Below are 18,960 nucleotides of genomic sequence, written 5' to 3'. Positions count from 1 at the left end.
AACTCGCATTATATTTCAACTATCGTTTGCCAGTAGATGCTACGGCGCATGAGCTGCCATCATCATCATTTTGCTGGAATGAATATTAACTGTGCAAGCTCAATATTTAAAATAGGAGGCAGGACTGGTGTGCATGGGAAGGGGATAGTATTATAATGAAGCGAGGAGGTAGAGATTTCTGATGTCTATTGCATTGAGTTTTGAAAAAGGCAGGTAGGTATGTATATAGAAGTAAAATTTAACTTTTAACAATCCAAGATAAAAAGTGTGACCCTTAATGTTCAAGCTTTATAAAAGACAAAATGGACCTTAAGGGTCATACTTTTTATCTTGGATTATTAAAAGTTAAATTTTAATTCTATATACATATCAACCTTGCTTTTTCACATATCTTTTTTGATTGGTGGATCACGGATAGTTTATTCTATTACATTGAGGCACAAAAAGAAGGCATACTACAATTGTGGTTGGCACAATTTTACTGTACGCTTGTATAGATAGATGGCCTCTGCAGGCATTCTAGCCCAGGCATCCTTAGCAATCTCTTTTACCTGAAATAACCAATAATAAAAGGTAAGGAAAAAATATAATGGTTCCTATCTAGGCTGGTCATGTTTGCATCCGCTGGGCTTCTCTCAGCGGGTTAATGTTTATTGAAAGATCTATATGTAACACGTTTTGACCTCTGGACTGAGAACATTGAACGGATGATGATCTTGTTGTGTTTTCCAGGATAAAGAAGGTGGCTTCATTGTTAGAAATTCCAGTCAAGCTGGCCTTTATACAGTGTCACTATACACAAAATATGGAGGGTACGTAAAGTATATCTTTTAAATTCCGCAAATAATTGTCCATTCTTGGTCACATGTCTTGTAATGTCACAGTCCAATCAGTGTCATAAAGGCTTTGGTGCATACATCCTACAAGATTCTTGGCACATAAAGTTGGTTTCGTTTACAATATTCAGATTGCAGGTTAAACCATATCATGAATTATAGCAAATAACATTAGTAAATAAGAAAAATAAACTTCTGTGTTATGCAACTTCTCTTCTTAGGGATGGTTCCTCATCTATCCGTCATTATCACATTAAAGAGACGGGGGCGTTCCCCAAGCAGTATTACCTGGCAGAGAAGCACATTTTCAGCTCTATTCCAGAAATGATTGAGTATCACAAGCACAATGCAGCAGGTAAAGGACCAAAAATCAGTGTGAGAATAAAGCTTGAACTAGTCTCCAAACTCCAGTCATCCACACTATGACTGCTGAGACGGATGGTGCCCAACTTCTCATATCCCGGTTGTGCCCAACTTCTGATATCCCAGTGGTGTCCAACTTCTGATATCCCAGTGGTGTCCAACTTCTGATATCCCAGTGGTGTCCAACTTCTGATATCCTGGTGGTGCCCAACTTCTGATATCCCGGTGGTGCCCAGCTGCTGATATCCCGGTGGTGCCCAACTTCTGATATCCCGGTCGTGCCCAGTGCCAAGAGATGGTACTCGGTAAATGTTCATGAAACATATTGCTGTCCTTATTAATTTCTTCATTGCAGGACACGACACAGGGAGCAAGCATTCATAGGTTAGCCTTGTTATATCCTGAAATAAAGCACTGTAATATGTTTTATCATAACTTTAAATTGTGAAAATCTCCAGCGTTTTGCCTTACAAGAAATGAAGAGTATAGGAAACAGTCTTAAAGATGGACTTTCTCACTCTGTTCTGTTGTCATTAGGTCTAGTTACCAGATTACGTCACCATGTGTTACAAAAAGATAAGATAGCACCCACAACAGCTGGATTCAGCTATGGTATGTAATGTTATAATTAATATATCTAAATAGGTAGCTATTCAGTTTTAGGTTGTTTTTGTTTTGTTTTTATATGTTTGGAAGCAGAATCTGTCTGGACATAATGAGGCACATTTATAAAAAATTGGATCGGACAAACTTCTGATTTGCATGGGGGGCTTCTGAATCTCCCCCGATATATGATGTTGGGGGAGATAATGATCATGAAGTCTAAATTCAAACACCCAATACCTTTTATAGATAAATTAGTTGCAGCCAGATAAGTGTGGAAGTGGCTTACTCTAGCTTCCCAATAGAGAATACTGTACATGAAGACTTGGCTGCCATGATATTACATTGTACAGGGTGATCGGAAGAAGCAGCTGTCATCCAAGCAGCAATGTGATGTCTGGACAAAGGATTCTTAAGATAGCTCATTAGCTTTGCTACTGCCTGCAGACTATAAACCTGAGGCTACACAGAGACTTTGATCGTGGCACAGCGTGGAGCCAACTTTGCTAGGTGTTGAGGTGTCACTACTGCATCTCAGCCCAATAAAAGTGAATGGGATCACATTACGACTGTGACGGTACTGCAACCACGAGAAGCAAGCAATAAAAAAATCTGACACTGTTGGATCTTCTTAGACTTACTTGTCATGATCAAGGTACCCTCAAAGCCGCAATACAATCTCATTCACTTGTATTGTGCTGTGAAGTAGCAAATTCTGGCCACACGGCAAGTGTCGTTACCAAGGTCCCTGTGTATCCGCAGCCCAAGTTCTACAGTCAAGATGACAGACAAGAGCAGGAATCTTTTCTTTGATTTTCCCACATGCCACCTATAACTTGCTTTTTAAAGAAGACAATAATAATTTGGACTAGTTTTGGTTTTTTGAGAATTACTTTGTTTTGGAGTTACTGTCAAAAAATCTTGCTTGCTTATCAATGACGTTCACATCTGATCTACATATTTTTAGATAAGTGGGAAATCAACCCCTCCGACCTTACATTCATGAAGGAGCTTGGAAGTGGACTGTTTGGTGTGGTACGTCTTGGGAAATGGCGAGCACAGTACAAAGTAGCCATCAAAGCCATTCGTGAGGGGGCCATGTCTGAAGAGGATTTCATAGAGGAAGCTAAAGTTATGATGTGTGTAATCTGCAATTATTACTTTGCTAGGTAGAGACCCGATAAAATCAGATATATGTAATGTGACACCTTGGAAGTTTTTACAGAATTCCTTAAATTGGAAGCGTGTGAAGCATATTTGCTCTTTTAGGTAATGTTCACATACGGCAGCAAATTGGTTGCAGGAACTTTCCCTGTTGTGCATTTGAATGGGACAGTTGTAGAAATTTCTCAACAGTTTTGCCACATGTGAACTCATTCTTTTTAGACTCTCAGAACATTTAATAAAGCTTTTAGCATTTTGCAAAAATAAAATATATATATATATATATATATATATATATATATATATATATATATATATATATATATATCTTGCAGAGAAAGGAAACCACTACATCTGTGCACTTATTTATGGGTAAAAAAATTGCAAGGACTGTACAAAAGTCACCAAAAAAAAAATCACTTTTTCCTTATTGTTTCAAGATTACCTGCAAATCCTTTACACATAGTCAGTACAAGTAGCAGTAATGCATGGAGAAATCGTTGAAAATTAAATGTCCCACTAGAGCCTTATAGTGTTACGTAGGGACTTAATAACGTGCATGTGAAAATTAAATGAAATACAAAACGTCCCCTGCACCGCTATGATGGAGTTATAGTTATGAAGGATCTGTACTTAGAGATGAGTGAATTGATTTGCGGGTCTCCGGTCCAACGTCCAAGTCAGTGATACCTGTTGATTAGCCAGGATGCAGCGTCAGATCACAGAGATGACGTTGCGCCAGCTCTGAAAAATCAAATGCCGCACCAGGGATGCTGGAACATAAGAGCTTTGCGGGCCTCCCATCTAGCCGCCAGGTATTACTGACCTGGATCCTGGACCTGAGTCCCAAGAATCGATCCGCTCATCTTGATCTGTAGTGAAATGCTGCACTCTCGCCATCTAATGATCTGGAAAGTTTATACAACTTGGTGTTAAATTTGCACAAATGCACAAAAAAACTACAGGCATTTGTATGGCAATGACAGATGTGGTATTTCAGCTGTCTGTTTTAGACCTTGTTATTCCACATGATGGGCCTTAGCCAAATTTGTGACTGTTTTAACTCCCATACTATCATAACAGCCATCTCCATACTGATGACTTGTTGGACATGACTCTTTCATTACACAGCCCGGGCCTGTAGAACCACTGTACTTACAACGTCCATTTTTCTTTATTAATATAGGTAATTTATAGCTGACTGAAATGCACAGAATATAATAATGCTTGCTTTTTTCTGCTAGGAAACTGGCACACCCAAAGCTGGTCCAGCTGTATGGTGTATGTACAGAGAAGAGGCCGATTTACATAGTGACTGAGTTCATGGAACATGGCTGCCTGTTAAATTACCTCCGCCAAAAACACGGACAGTTCAATCCGGACATTCTGCTCAGCATGTGTCAGGACGTGTGCGAGGCCATGAAATTTCTGGAAAGTAACAGTTTCATCCACCGTGACCTGGTAATCCTATTGTAATAGTGAAATATACGTGGAGAGAATGTGTCTTACATAAGGTGTCATACTGCGCTCCTGAATGATGGACGTCACACCTACAGATCCCTCCCGGGGAGGTCGGCAGGTATTGTGCACCTGTCCTAATTTACTAAATTAGTGCACGATACAAGTCAGTTGCACACATTCTCCTGGAGGTATCCGTAGCGGTGAAGTCACCGGTCCCATTCACCTCTCCATTTGACCTAAAGTTAAGCTCCAACTTTTCAGACTGTAGAACAGAATACATTTTTTTTATGATGGCCAAAAGTCTTCAGATTTCACAAAATGTCTGCGATTATATCTATTATTTGTAACTATAGATCTAGATGAGTTCTGGATTTGTGCTCAATACCCACTAGTTTAATGTGTACGTGGTTAGAACCTCCCAAAGACCCGTCCGATGTGTTACTTGGCTAATATGCAAAACTGCAATATTTGTGAGCATTTTGGCTAATAAAGAGCGGACCGGTCCCAATACCATGTTGCCATAACATACAGCAGCATTGTCTAATGACAGATCCACTTTAAAATAACGTATAAAATGTATTGGTTTGCAAATGTTGCAAACAAAGTAAAGAAATGTTGCACAATATGATGTGGTTTGCTTGTCATGCTTTAATTAAGGAAAAAAGTCACAGTTTTGCAAAGTGAGACTACTCCTGTTATTAGAAAAGGAAAATCTGATGTTGGCATAAAACCATAGAGAATAGATACTAATTACTGTCTTCATCATAGCGATAAAATGAATAATCGCTATAATAAATTATGCTAAAGAAACAGTATTTCATGCATTCTGTCATATATGTTGACAATCATGGAGAGTTCATCCTTTTTCTACAATAGTTGGTTCTATATGTAGCAACCCCCCCCAAAAAAAAATAAAAAAAATCAGAAAAATATTCTGTTATGAGATACATTGCCATAATCGAGCCTTTCCCACCTCACTTAAAGGGAATCTGTCAGCAGGAGTTCATCTCCAAACTATTTATATGCACATGTAGCTCTTTCAACACAGGCACAGGTCCAGCAATACCTTTACATAGCAGTATGTTCCTCTGTTACTGAGAAATCAACATTTGAAGAGATATGAAAATGAGACTAAAGCGCTTTTGGCACATGGGAGCTATTCCCAAACCTAGGACACTTCAGCTCTATTCCCTGCCCATGCTGCTTCCTCGTGCTTGACTGACAGCTTATTTACTTGAAATCACACAATAGAGAGGCTGTCAATCAAACAAGAAGAGGCTGTGCTGGATGGGAATAGAGCTGGTGTGACCGAGGCCTGACACTCATTTCTGAGACACTTGCAATATTTTCCTAAGTTCTCTTTATAAATTAATAATTTCTCCTGTGTACAGCCGTGAGCCACCCATCGGCCATGATACACTCATCAGCTATGAGCTACACATCAAGGGCCTGTGAACCACTCATCAGCTCTACGTCACTCGTCAGCTGTGAGCCACTTATATGGGTCCTGTGAGCCACCCATCGGCCATGAACCACTCAACAGCTGTGAGCTACACATCAGGGGTCAGTGTGAGCCACTTATAACGGGTCAGTGAGCGACACATCAACAGTCAGCCACACATCAAGAGCATGTGAGCTACAAGGAGCTCACAAGCCACAGGTTGGGGACCGCTGATCTATTTATTCTGGCTGATTGGCATTTTGCTTTCCCCCACCATCATCATGTAGGACCCAATGTTAATGACCCCTCACAAGCCCTCCCTACACTTCTCTCTGGGTCAGTTGTGAGCCTATACAGGAATCATTATATTATTGCGAGTAAACAAGTATATTGGAATTCTAGTTAGCGACTGTAAGATCCTTCTCATTGCCTTCTGTCCCCCATTAGCCAAACATAATTTTCTGAGAATTTCTCCAGGTTACTACTTTATATGTAGTGCTGATTTTCTGATGTACAGTGCGTCATCATAGCATTTATCTGTTTCTTTCCAGGCTGCCAGAAACTGTTTAGTCAATGACCTTGGGGTAGTAAAAGTATCTGATTTTGGAATGACAAGGTAAGAAGTTACAGTGTGAATTTGGGTTATCTTATATGAAGTAAATGAAAACCACAGTTATCCTGTCGATTGCATCTCACACAAAAAGTGGCAGGAAAGTGAGCAGTCCAGTTGATTTTTCATTGCCATCTTCTGAGGGCTTTGTACAGTACAGAGACTGCAGCAAGTATTGTGTGCCCGGCTGCCAGAGACCACGACAAGCTGTCCTTGGTGGGAGGTATATGGTGAGTTGGTATGAGTGCCACCCTGCTATAAAAACAGATAATCATCCATCAATCATCTCCATTCACCCCAAACTGGCCCCTACCTGTACAGTTGGGTGCATGGCCGATGTTGAGACAGTAACCCACCCTCCGAACCACGTGTGGATGACAAGCCTGATAACTGAGTAGACTGACTCTGCTTTTCCTCCTGTGCCACCACCTCATCTATCATGGCCTGAATTGTTTTTTTCCAGCAGGCATATAAGTGGTATAGTAACGCTGATGATGACCATATTGGTTGAATGTCCAAAGCAGCACAACATGGCACACACGTCCCACATGAAGGTCACTCCTTGGTGGTGAAGTTGTGTTGTTCTGCAGTGTGACTCATCCGTGCTTGCTGCAGCTGAAACTCCACTATTACATGCTGCTGCTTCCACAATCTCTCTAGCATATTCAAGATGGAGTTCCATCTTGTTGGTATGTCGCATATCAAGCCGGTGACCGGGATAATGCATAGGAACTGGAGCCACTCTCAGCCATCCAATCTAACAGCTTTTCATCCTCTTGTGACCTCACCATTCGTGCAGCAGTATTAGGGCCTATGATAGGACGCATATCGTCCTGTCGCCTGCGTGCACCAGAGGAATGTGTTGTATTTGTGCACGCAGCAGGTAGAGAGCGCCCACACCCTCTCACTGCATTAGCTACACCACCATCAGCAGCTACACCAGCACGGCCACGTCCACATCCCTTATTTGATGTTGTCCTCATTTTTGGAAGTTGAGTTTGTAAACACTACTCACAAAGAGATGGTGGAAAAGTATATTTATTTATAAGCCACAGTACTAGAAAAAACACAGCGGTCCTGAAACCTTATGACTTTGGCCTAAAAATGGCAAGCAGATGGCTGATGACAATTATTTATATCCCAAACTCTTAAAAACCAATCGAGGCCTGAAAAATTAGTTTTGGGGGCCTAGAAATGACAACGACATGGCTGATGCAATGTATTGATTTGGAAAAGTACTAGAAAACACACACCAGGCCTGAAAAAAGTGTTTTTGGGGCCTACATAGGCCAACAAGATGGCTGAAGCGATATATGGCTTTGCAAAACTAATAGAATACACACACTAGGTCTGAAAAATTGTTTTTGGGGCCTACTAATAGCTATGAGACGACTCATGCCAATTATTTATTTTTCAGACCAATAGAAAACACCCAGCGGCTTCAAGGACAGTACTCCCACAGGGACGGGGGGGATATGGAGAGTACACACAGCGGCTTACAGGACAGTACTCTCATAGACGGGAGGTGCACACAGCGGCTTACAGGACAGTACGCTCACAGATGGGAGGTGCAGAGTTCACCCACCGGCTTAAAGGACAGTACTTCCACAGGCAGGGTGTGGGGGTGTGGAGAGTACACAGCTTACAGGACAGTACTCCCACAGGCAGGGGGTGGGGGTGTGGAGAGTACACAGCTTACAGGACCGTACTCCCACAGGGATGGGGGGGAGGTATATGGAGAGTACACATAGCGTCTTACAGGACAGTACTCCCACAGGCAGGGTGTGGGGTTGTGGAGAGTACACAGCTTACAGGACATTACTCCCACAGGCAGGGGGTGGGGGTGTGGAGAGTACACAGCTTACAGGACAGTACTCCCACAGGCAGGGGGTGGGGGTGTGGAGAGTACACAGCTTACAGGACAGTACTCACACAGGCAGGAGGTGGGGGTGTGGAGAGTACACAGCTTACAGGACAGTACTCCCACAGGCAGGGGGTGGGGGTGTGGAGAGTACACAGCTTACAGGACAGTACTCCCACAGGCAGGGGGTGGGGGTGTGGAGAGTACACAGCTTACAGGACAGTACTCACACAGGCAGGAGGTGGGGGTGTGGAGAGTACACAGCTTACAGGACAGTACTCCCACAGGCATGGGGTGGGGGTGTGGAGAGTACACAGGTTACAGGATCGTACTCCCACAGGGATGGGGGGGGGAGGTCTATGGAGAGTACACACAGCGGCTTAAAGGACAGTACTCCCACAGGCAGGGTGTGGGGTTGTGGAGAGTACACAGCTTACAGGACATTACTCCCACAGGCAGGGGGTGGGTGTGTGGAGAGTACACAGCTTACAGGACAGTACTCCCACAGGCAGGGGGTGGGGGTGTGGAGAGTACACAGCTTACAGGACAGTACTCCCACAGGCAGGGGGTGGGGGTGTGGCGAGTACACAGCTTACAGGACAGTACTCACAGGCGGCTTAAAGCGACCCTGCCTGTCTTAGTCCAGCGCCTCCTCTCCTCTTTAATGCAGGTAATGAGTAGATTAGGAGTGTCTAACTGGTCTGTAGGAGCCAGAACTCTTAATGGTCGGTAGGGGATAAAATACTTATTTCCCTCACTGTATGGTGGTTGCAGAGTACACACAGAGTTGTGTTTGCAGAGTGTGCAGTCACAGACTCTGTTTCTCACTCCAGATGCCTTCCATTCCCTACACGAAAGAGAGCATAATGGCGGTAGCACTCGTGATCCAGCCTTTATATAGAATGGGTTGCATGCTGCGCCCGCCAATTGCAGCCATGCCAATGCTTGTCATTGCTGTGATGGCTCCTGAAGAGCCCACAATCTAAAATCTTGTTGATTGGCTGCGCTGCAGCATTTCAACAAACTTTATTAGACTGGCAAACCTGAACTGGAATCCGGACATTCAGTAACATGTTTGTGTTCAGTGTTTGGTACTGAAAAATATTCAGAATTGAGAGTCCTCAGTGGTTGATACCTTTTGGTACTGGACACTAGGAACTTTCCGGTTCGGGTTCGCTCATCCCTATGTGTAATACATGTGTCCTCCCTAATGCTCCATCTTGAGCAGAGTAAAATGACAGTCCTTGTGCTGCTCCTCCTGTCACACACTTCCCACTGTTACTATCACACCAGGACTATGAGAAGCGTCAGACATCAGATGTGGGGTATAACACCATCGCTATATGAGAGGTCAGCCATGTTTGCAGTGTGAATACAGGGGAAGCGAGTTCTGCCATATGTTCTGGTAGGAGAAAGAGGAAGAGACCACAGGAAGTTATATTTTTCATTAACTTCCCTCCCAACAATAATACAAGACCGGGCTCACAAATGGACCGCTGCTTCTAAAAGGGGAGACACCCAGCCTAATACAATCGATATAAATATAGATGATAAAAACTCCAGGATTTGAGGGTCCTCCAGTCATGTGTCCCCCGCCTTGTACAGAGTTGTTTGGATACAGAATTTTCATTGGTAGCTGATTATTTGTATGTCACTGCCAATTATAAAGAAAATAGAAGCAGAAATGGAATTGCACTTATCTTTCTGATCTTCACAACAAGAATCTTGAAGAATTGTGCACAAGGTTGTGACATTGCATAAGAGGATATTGCATATGTCACTTGCCATGTGTAGGGCAGTGCCGAAGCTTAGGTTTCCATGGTTACGACCACTCATATAGTGACAGTTAGTTGTTAGTGGTCGTAATCATGGATACCTAAGTTGCTGCAATACCCTGCATATTGGGTAAGCAACATAGAGAATCAGAAGAACTATACTACATTTCTAAGTGAAAGTATTTGCTAGAACGGTGACTCAGTGGTTAGCACTGCAGCTTTGCAGCACTTGGGTCCTGGGTTCGAATCCAACCAAGGACAACATCTACAAGGAGTTTGTAAGTTCTCCCTGTGTTTCTGTGGGTTTCCTCCCACATTCCAAAGACTTACTGATAGGGAATTTAGATAGAGAGCCCCATCGGGGACAGCGATGACAATGTGTGCAAACTGTAAAGCACTGTGGAATATGTTGGCGCTTTATAAAAATAAAGATTAATATTATTATTACATCTACCACATACTGAGATAGGATCTTAGTGATGCGAATACCCCTTTAAGAGAAACCATAATTACAAAATGACCTATTGCCTAAATACAGTTTTATGTTAAAGATGCATTCTCAAGTTTGGAAGTTATTCCTTATCCATGGGATAAATGATAACCCCCTAATCGCTCTGGGTCTGACTGCTGGGACCTCCACAATCCTGATAACCTGGTCTCTGAAGAGCACAAGGTAAATTTAGAGGTGGTCAATCAAGCGAACTTCTGCTCCATTCATAGTACTCAGCTATCTGCCGGTCCCATTAAGAATGAATGGAGCGGCAGATTGCATGATCGTGTAGGGATGTGGACTGTCTTACCCCATTCCTGCCCCTGAAGACAACAGACGCACTATGTGAATACCATCCTTAGGTTTTGTACAGTATATAGAATGTTAGCGCATAGTGTGAACATAGCATAAGATATAGAATAGGCTAGCATTAAGATAGGAAATGTTTAGGAATAGGATTAACCCAGTGGGGGGCACTAGTGCTGATAAGAAGGGGACACTTCATGGTTAGAGGGAGTTCAGTGTCAAGCAGTGTAGTGTGAAGTGGGTTTACATTCAGGTGGGGTGGTGGGTTGCTAGGAACAGAATGTGTTGCTAGTTCCAATTAGTGGTAGGCATTACTGGCATCCTGAGCGGTCGCTCCTGTCCAGTCCGAACCCTAAGGTGTGGCATAGGGACTGTCGGATACATCGTGTCCTCTGGAGCGCAGGGGAAGATAGACAGGGACCCATATAGACAGAAGGTGATGACTGGTCCCGGGTGCACTGCCGAGGTGGACGAGAAATCCCTGTCACTGATAGAATCAGTGGGCTTGGGGTTAGTCCAGGACGAGCTAAAGACAGCAGTGAAGAGGAGTTGTGCTCAGAAGGAGTAAACTGAATTGCTGTGCCCTATCCCCCCTATACCCACCCGATGAACTTGGACTGATTAGTAAAAGTTTGACTGTTCCAAAGAACCTGGTGTCCCATGCATTGTGTGCAGTGGCTCCTGAGGACGGAAGCCCGGAGGCAAACCTGCGGCCTACAAGTGAGTGTGATGCACCCCACACCATATTAGGATTGGGACACCCACTATCTGTAAAGTTCCAGAGCACAACAGGACAGCAGCTCGGTTGCGACTACCACTGCAGCACTTTACAATCAAGGGCCGCTACATTTACATGGGGCTATTCAGAGTGCCTTTTATCAGGATAAGTTGGGATCTCAAAGGTTGGAGTCCCAGTGAATGGCAAGTTATCTTCTATCCCGTGGATAAGAGGACAGCTTTGAAACTTGACAGTATAATTTTAAAAGAACCCTTTCATTAAGATCATGTTGCTCTAACCACAGGCAACATGTTGCGCCGACCACACGTCACCTGACCCAAACTTGACTGCCTCATGGGAAATGTGTGAATCCGGCTTTACTCTGAGGTCCAGCAATCATAATCGGCTGCTGCGTAACGTGGAGGCAGATACAGTAATAACAAAAACTTGATTCCAGCTCACCCAGTTGCTCTATGCTCATCCACCTGGGGCTCAGACTCCGGCCTCGCCCTAGCCTCACATCAAAGATAATACAAAAATTGGAGTCCGGCTCAACAGGACTGGACGAGTATGACTGCTTAGTGCAGTCGAAACGCATTGACTGGGTCATGTCGACCATGAAAATTTTCTTTTGTACGCACTATATACAGTGTGTATATATATATATATATATATATATATATATATATATATATATATATATATATATATATATATATATATATACAGTGTATATATATATATATATATACAGTGTATATATATATATATATATATATATATATATATATACACACATTAACACCGAATCAGACCATTTATTATTATTATTATTATTATTATTTATTGTTATAGCGCCATTTATTCCATGGCGCTTTACATGTGAGGGGGGTATACATAAAAACAAGTACAATAGTCTTAAACAATACAAGTCATAACTGGTACAGGAGGAGAGAGGACCCTGCCCGCGAGGGCTCACAATCTTCAAGGGATGGGTGATAATACAGTAGGCGAGGGTAGAGCTGGTCGTGCAGCGGTTTGGTCGATCGGTGGTTACTGCAGGTTATAGGCTTGTCGGAAGAGGTGGGTCTTCAGGCTCTTTTTGAAGGTTTCGATGGTAGGTGAGAGTCTGATATGTTGTGGTAGAGAGTTCCAGAGTAGGGGAGATGCGCGAGAGAAATCTTGTATGCGATTGTGGGAAGAGGAGATAAGAGGGGAGTAGAGAAGGAGATCTTGTGAGGATCGGAGGTTGCGTGCAGGAAAGTACCGGGAGACGAGGTCACAGATGTATGGAGGAGACAAGTTGTGGATGGCTTTGTATGTCATGGTTAGGGTTTTGTAATGGAGTCTCTGGGCAATTGGGAGCCAGTGAAGGGATTGACAGAGGGGAGAAGCTGGGGAATAGCGGGGGGACAGGTGGATTAGTCGGGCAGCAGAGTTTAGAATAGATTGGAGGGGTGCGAGAGTGTTTGAGGGGAGGCCGCATTTATTAACTGCTTTTCGGACTGCAGTGTCTTGCCTCCACCCCATGCCAATGAAATGTTTACTGGCTTATTCGTCATACTAGTAGTCGTTAATGTACTTGCCGCCTTTGATGGCTTTATGCTCCTGCACAAAGTAAAATTTTGAGCAAACTTTTATTTAGTGTCTTGGTTGCAGGTAGATGTGTCTACATTTAGGTGGTTGCAAGGGAATCTCATGAAAGCGGCTGCAACTTGTCGTGATGACAGCACACTGTATTATGCATCTGTCATCAAACAGATAAAGAGACTCTGTCAGCACAGAATGACTGTGGAAACCAAGCACCGGCGCTTTGTGCACCATGGCGGGGCCCAAAAGTTCAGTGCATCTTCCCGCCTGCTTGTGTCCCATCTGTCTCAGCCATGCGCTTCTTTACTTGACAGATCTGGCTTTACAGGAGACAGCGGAGGTTGGAGGTAGATGGAAAACATGGAACTGAGGGTGTGATTCTGCACCGAGCGCCTGTGCTTGTTTTGAACAGTCATTTTGTGCGTACAGATTGCTTTTAGTGTGAATAGTCATGGTTAAAGGAGCATTTTTTATCAAGGCATATTTAGTTCAGGCTGTTGTTCCATGGTTAGATAAAGCAGTTGTTGTTCTAATGATCTTTATTTTTATATAGATATCTTGTTAAGCTGAATGTCATCTATTTTTGACTGCGGGGTCCATCTGTGAGACGACTGTTACATCCTGATCTTCGAGTCACCAGATCGGACAGGAAATGTCTCTTGTGGTCTTTTCCCACAGTAATTACTTACTTTACAGACCGTGGCATGAAGCTTTGTTAGGCCAGTCTCACACACAGTTCACAGTCTTGTTTTCGATGTTGTTATTTTTTTGGCTTTTCCCTACAGAGCTTTGGAAACACCATGAAAATTGCAAGAACATGTCCCAAAATCAAAAAAAGACAGAAAAGTGCTTGTAAAAAAAAAAAAAAAAGTAAAAACGCTTGTAATATAGCAATATTTTTTTTCAGAAAACCTGTGCAGTCATTTTTCCTTTCCTATTTAAAAAATAAAAATTGTTTGCAAGGCAGGCTGTCATATTGAATTACCGTATCTGTATTGCACATGCTTTTGTTCAGCACTAATGGAGTACTAAAAGTCCCAGCATACAGTGGGCACGGAAAGTATTTAGACCCGTTTAAATTTTTCACTCTTTGTTTCATTGCAGCCATTTGGTAAATTCAAAAAAGTTCATTTTTTTCTCACTCTGCTCTTAAAAGATGAGTTACATTTAAGTGATAAAAGAGGCAACGGCTGATGTGACTATTACTCCCACCAGCCTACCCCTGCTGTTGCTAATAACAGTGAAAGCAGGAGCTGCTGATGGGGGTATTCATCAGCCACCGTCTGCGCTATAAATAAATAAATGAAAAAAATGGCGTGGGTTCCCCTGTATTTTCTATAACCAGCCTGGCAAAGCTCACAGCTGGGGGCTGCAACCCTCAGCTGTCCGCATCGGTGCCGGGGAAGAAGCATTACAGTAAGTGCTGTTCTCCTGCTCTGCCGGCAATCGGTGCAAGCAGGGGAGAATGGTGAGAGTTACATTTAAGTGATAAAGGATACAGCAGATGGCGGCTGATGGGACTATTACTCTAATCAGCCTAACCCTGCTGCTGCTAATAACAGTGACAGCAGGAGCAACTGATGGGGGTATTCATCAGTCGCTGCCTGTGCTATAAATAAATATTTTCTGTATTTTCTATAACCAGCCAGGCAAAACTCACAGCTAGGGGCTGCAACCCTCAGCTGTCAGCTTCAGTAAGGCTGTTTATCAAGAATAGAGGGGTCCCCATGCTGTTTTTTTTTTTTTGACAACCAGCCTTGCTAAAGCTGACAGATGGGGGCTGGTATTCTCAGGCTGGTAAGGGCCATGGATATTGCCCCCCCCAGCCTAAAAATAGCAGCTTACAGCTGACAAGAAAAGGCACATCTACTAGATGTGCCAATTTTGGTGCTTTGCCCGGCTCTTCCCACTTGCCCGTTAGCGGTGGCAAGTGGAGTTCATTATTTGTGGGGTTGATGTCACCTTTGTATTGTCAGTAATGGAGAAGCGTATATAAGACACCTATCCATTACTAACCCCATAGTCACCTTGTATAAAAACACACACACCAAGAATAAAGTTATATAATTGAAAAAATGACACAGACTCCTTTAATAATCTTAAATTAAACCATACTTACGACCTCGCCTAATTCCACCAAAGCCTTCGATCTCCTGTAATAAAAGTAAAATAAAAAACAACAATATACCATACCTGTCTGTTGTTCTGTCCCACGCCGTAATCCATGTTTGAGGGCTAATTAGTTTTCAACCTGGACGGTGCCAAGATGCAACCATCCAGGCTGAGAACTACTGGTGAATGAGCTGCTGAGAATGCAGCGTCAATGACCAGGGGTGACGTCATAGAGGTTACCTCCAGTCACTGGGCTCTATTCCCAGCGGGCTGAGCTGCGGTGAGATACCAACTAGCACCGTGAGCCGGTGTTAGTTCTTTGTAAAAAAAAAAAAAGTTAAATGTTAATTTTTTTTTTTAAACATTCCAAAAATTCCTGTGAAGCACCTGAAGGGTTAATAAACATCTTGAATGTGGTCTTGAGCACCTTCAGGGGTGAAGTTTTTATAATAATAATAATCCTTATTTATATAGCGCCATCATATTCCGCAGCGCTTTACAGTTTAACAGTTTCAAAACACAAGTCATAAGTAACAACGTTATCAGTACAATAATTAAAGTAAAATAAGACGACCCTGCTCGTGAGAGCTTACAATCTACAATGAGGTGAGGAAGATACAAAGTACAGGTGTGTATGTACAATGATGGTCCAGCCATCTTGAGAAGGTGGGGGACAGAGATAGTGAATGGGCTACATACTCACACTTGCACATAAAATGACTGATTAGTGAACATGATAGGCTGCTCTGAATAGATGTGTTTTGAGAGAGCGCCTAAAACTGTGCAAAGTGTGGATAGTCCTAATTTCTTGTGGTAGAACATTCCAGAGGATTGACGCAGCGCGGGAAAAGTCTTGGAGTCGGGAGTGGGAGGTGCGGATTAGTGCAGAGGTTAGTCGAAAGTCTTTTGCAGAGCGCAGCGGTCGGCTAGGCTGATAGACAGAAATGAGGGAGGAGATGTAGGGGCGTGCTGCACTGTGGAGAGCTTTGTGGGTGAGAACAAGTACTTTGAATTGGACCCTATAATGATTGGGCAGCCAATGTAAGGACTGGCGAAGAGCGGACGCTGTTGTGAGTTCTTTTTCCGGTCCACCAGTTGTGAGTTCTCCTACCAGGCTCCCTCTGGTGGTAACCTGAGGTAGTGAGGCTGATTTAATCAGTAGAGATCTGCCACCTGATAATGAGGATGACGATTGGACCTCAGGAATCTCAGACTGGATTTAAAACAGCCGACGCCCTAGTCTGGTGCTGGTGATTCCTTCTGGCTTTTCAGGTCCTGGTTTTCAGCTTTGTTCCAGTCATTTCAAGCTGTTTTTCTGCTATTGTTCACACTTGATTTTGTTGGTCTATTCAGTTTTTGTGTGGTCAGCCAGCCCCGGCTGGGGCTGTGCTGAATTTCCACTCTTATTTTTCTGTATTTGCCAATTTGCTTATTTGTCCCTTATTAGATTGGCCTCTTTTTGCTCTGTCTCAGAATATTTCAGAGTGCTGATATAGTGGGAGAAGTCTAGTGACTTCAGGGTTAATTTTGCTGTCAGAAGTGTTGGACATTATTTTTGTAGGGTTTTTGGCAGATTGCAGACAGTGTCTTTCCTTTCCTATCCTTTCTAGTTAGTTTGGGCCCCATCATTTGCTCAGCCTATTTTCCTGCCTGTGTTTGTGCTTTCATCTTGTTTCACCGTCAATACATGTGAGGGGGCTGTCTTTCCTTTGGGGTCTGCTCTGGGGCAGCTAGTTTTCCCCTTTTCTTGCTTTAGGCTTATTTAGTCCTCCTGCTGTGACGAAGCGTCTAGGACCATCGTAGGTACGCTCCACGGCTGCTGCTAGTTGTTGTGGTTAGGATCAGGGATCTGCAATCTGCATAGTTACCAACCTCTCTGGTTTTCTGTGACTTAGCTTGTTTAGTCCTTTTCTCCTCGGTGACCCATTCATAACAGGACGCGTCTGAGTGCCGATTAGCCAGGTAGATGACCCTGGCTGCTGCATTAAGTATGGACTGGAGAGGGGAAAGTCGAGTAGCGGGGAGGCCAATTAATAGAGCATTGCAGTAATCCAGGCGGGAGTGGATCAATGCTACAGTGAGGGTTTTTGTTGTTTCCATGGTGAGAAAAGGGGGAATTCTGGAGATGTTCTTTAGGTGTAGGAGGCAAGAGCGGGCAAGACATTGTATATGGGATGTGAAGGAGAGGTTGGTGTCAAACATAACACCCAGACATCGTGCCTGCTGCCGGGGTGTTATTATGGTGCCACCCACGGAGAGGGAAATGTCAGATTTAGGGAGGTTAGTAGATGGCGGGAACAGAAGAAGTTCAGTTTTTGAGAGGTTAATTTTCAGATAGAGAGCGGACATGACGTTGGAGACTGCGGACAGACAGTCACTGGCGTTCTGTAGTACAGCGGGGGTAAGGTCGGGGGATGACGTATATAGTTGTGTATCATCAGCATAAAGATGGTACTGAAGGCCAAATCTGCCAATTGGGGCTGTGTAGAGAGAGAAGAGAAGGGGGCCAAGGACTGAGCCCTGAGGTACCCCGACAGCGAGAGGAAAAGGAGATGACGTGGAGCCAGCGAACAAAACACTGAAGGAGTGGCCAGAGAGATAGGAAGAGAACCAGGAGAGAGCAGTGTCCTTAATGCCTAGTGACTGGAGCCTATGGAGTAGGAGACGGTGGTCAACAGTGTCGAAAGCTGCAGAAAGGTCGAGAAGAATGATCAGAGAGTGTTCACCGTTACGTTTTGCTGTCAGAAGGTCATTGGTCACTTTGATGAGTGCAGTTTCAGTCGAATGTAGGGGTCGGAAGCCAGACTGTGAAGGGTCTAGGAGGGAGTGAGTGGAGAGGTAACGGGTAAGGCAGTAGTAGACTAGGCACTCCAAGAATTTAGAGATGAAGGGGAGATTGGAGACTGGTCTGTAGTTGTTTGTGCAGGATGGGTCAAGAGCAGGTTTCTTTAATGATGGAGTAATGATAGTGTTTGAAGGTGGACAAGAAGGATGGATGGGAAAATGCCTGAGGAGAGGGAGAGATTAAAGATTGTAGTTAGGTGAGTTGTGATGACTGGAGAGAGAGACTGGAGGAGTTGTGAGGGAATGGGGTCGGTAGTGTATGTTCTTCTCCTGTGATGGGATCAAATGTAGTAAGTGAGCCAGGGGAGATGCAGGAAGGGATGTGAGTCACAGCACTTGGTGGTTGGGAGCGGATTTCCTGACGGATGTTATCTATTTTCTCTATAAGGCTAGTTTCACACTTGCTTTTTTTTGCAGCGCGTTTTTCCCGCAAAAAAACGCATTGAAAAAACGCATACATAAGCATACAACTGCTGCGTTTTTTTCAAGCATTTTTATGAGCATGCATGAAAAAAACGCAGCGTTTTTATGCGTTTGTATGCGTTTTTAGCGCGTTTTTACCGCGTTTGCGTTTTTTTCCAACATTTTTAGGTGGCCCCTCACACTACCCAAACCATGACTTTACTAACCCTAACCCTGACCCTAACCCTAACCCTAACCCTGACCCTAACCCTAACCCTACCCCTGACCCTAACCCTTAACCAAATCATACTTAACCCTAACCCAAACCCTAAACCCTAACTAACCCTAACCCTAACCCTAACCCTAACCCTGACCCTAACCCTG

The 18,960-nt window shown here is 43.7% G+C and overlaps 1 protein-coding gene across 6 annotated transcripts in view; it reads left to right on the top strand.

The window, feature by feature from the left end:
• TEC (tec protein tyrosine kinase) overlaps window positions 1-18,960 on the top strand; it is a 181,765-nt gene that overhangs the window by 120,147 nt on the left and 42,658 nt on the right. For all 6 annotated transcript variants that reach the window (XM_073583479.1, XM_073583476.1, XM_073583480.1 and 3 more), the window contains 6 exons: window positions 733-812; window positions 1,058-1,191; window positions 1,737-1,811; window positions 2,770-2,941; window positions 4,211-4,427; window positions 6,420-6,484. In XM_073583479.1, coding sequence (XP_073439580.1) covers window positions 733-812; window positions 1,058-1,191; window positions 1,737-1,811; window positions 2,770-2,941; window positions 4,211-4,427; window positions 6,420-6,484 — 743 coding nt within the window. The remainder of the gene's footprint in view (window positions 1-732; window positions 813-1,057; window positions 1,192-1,736; window positions 1,812-2,769; window positions 2,942-4,210; window positions 4,428-6,419; window positions 6,485-18,960) is intronic.

Source organism: Dendrobates tinctorius, unplaced genomic scaffold (genome assembly GCF_039654945.1).
Source record: "Dendrobates tinctorius isolate UK_male_01 unplaced genomic scaffold, ASM3965494v1 ptg000079l, whole genome shotgun sequence".
Lineage (NCBI taxonomy): Eukaryota > Metazoa > Chordata > Amphibia > Anura > Dendrobatidae > Dendrobates > Dendrobates tinctorius.
This window is presented reverse-complemented; position numbering and strand designations above follow the sequence as displayed.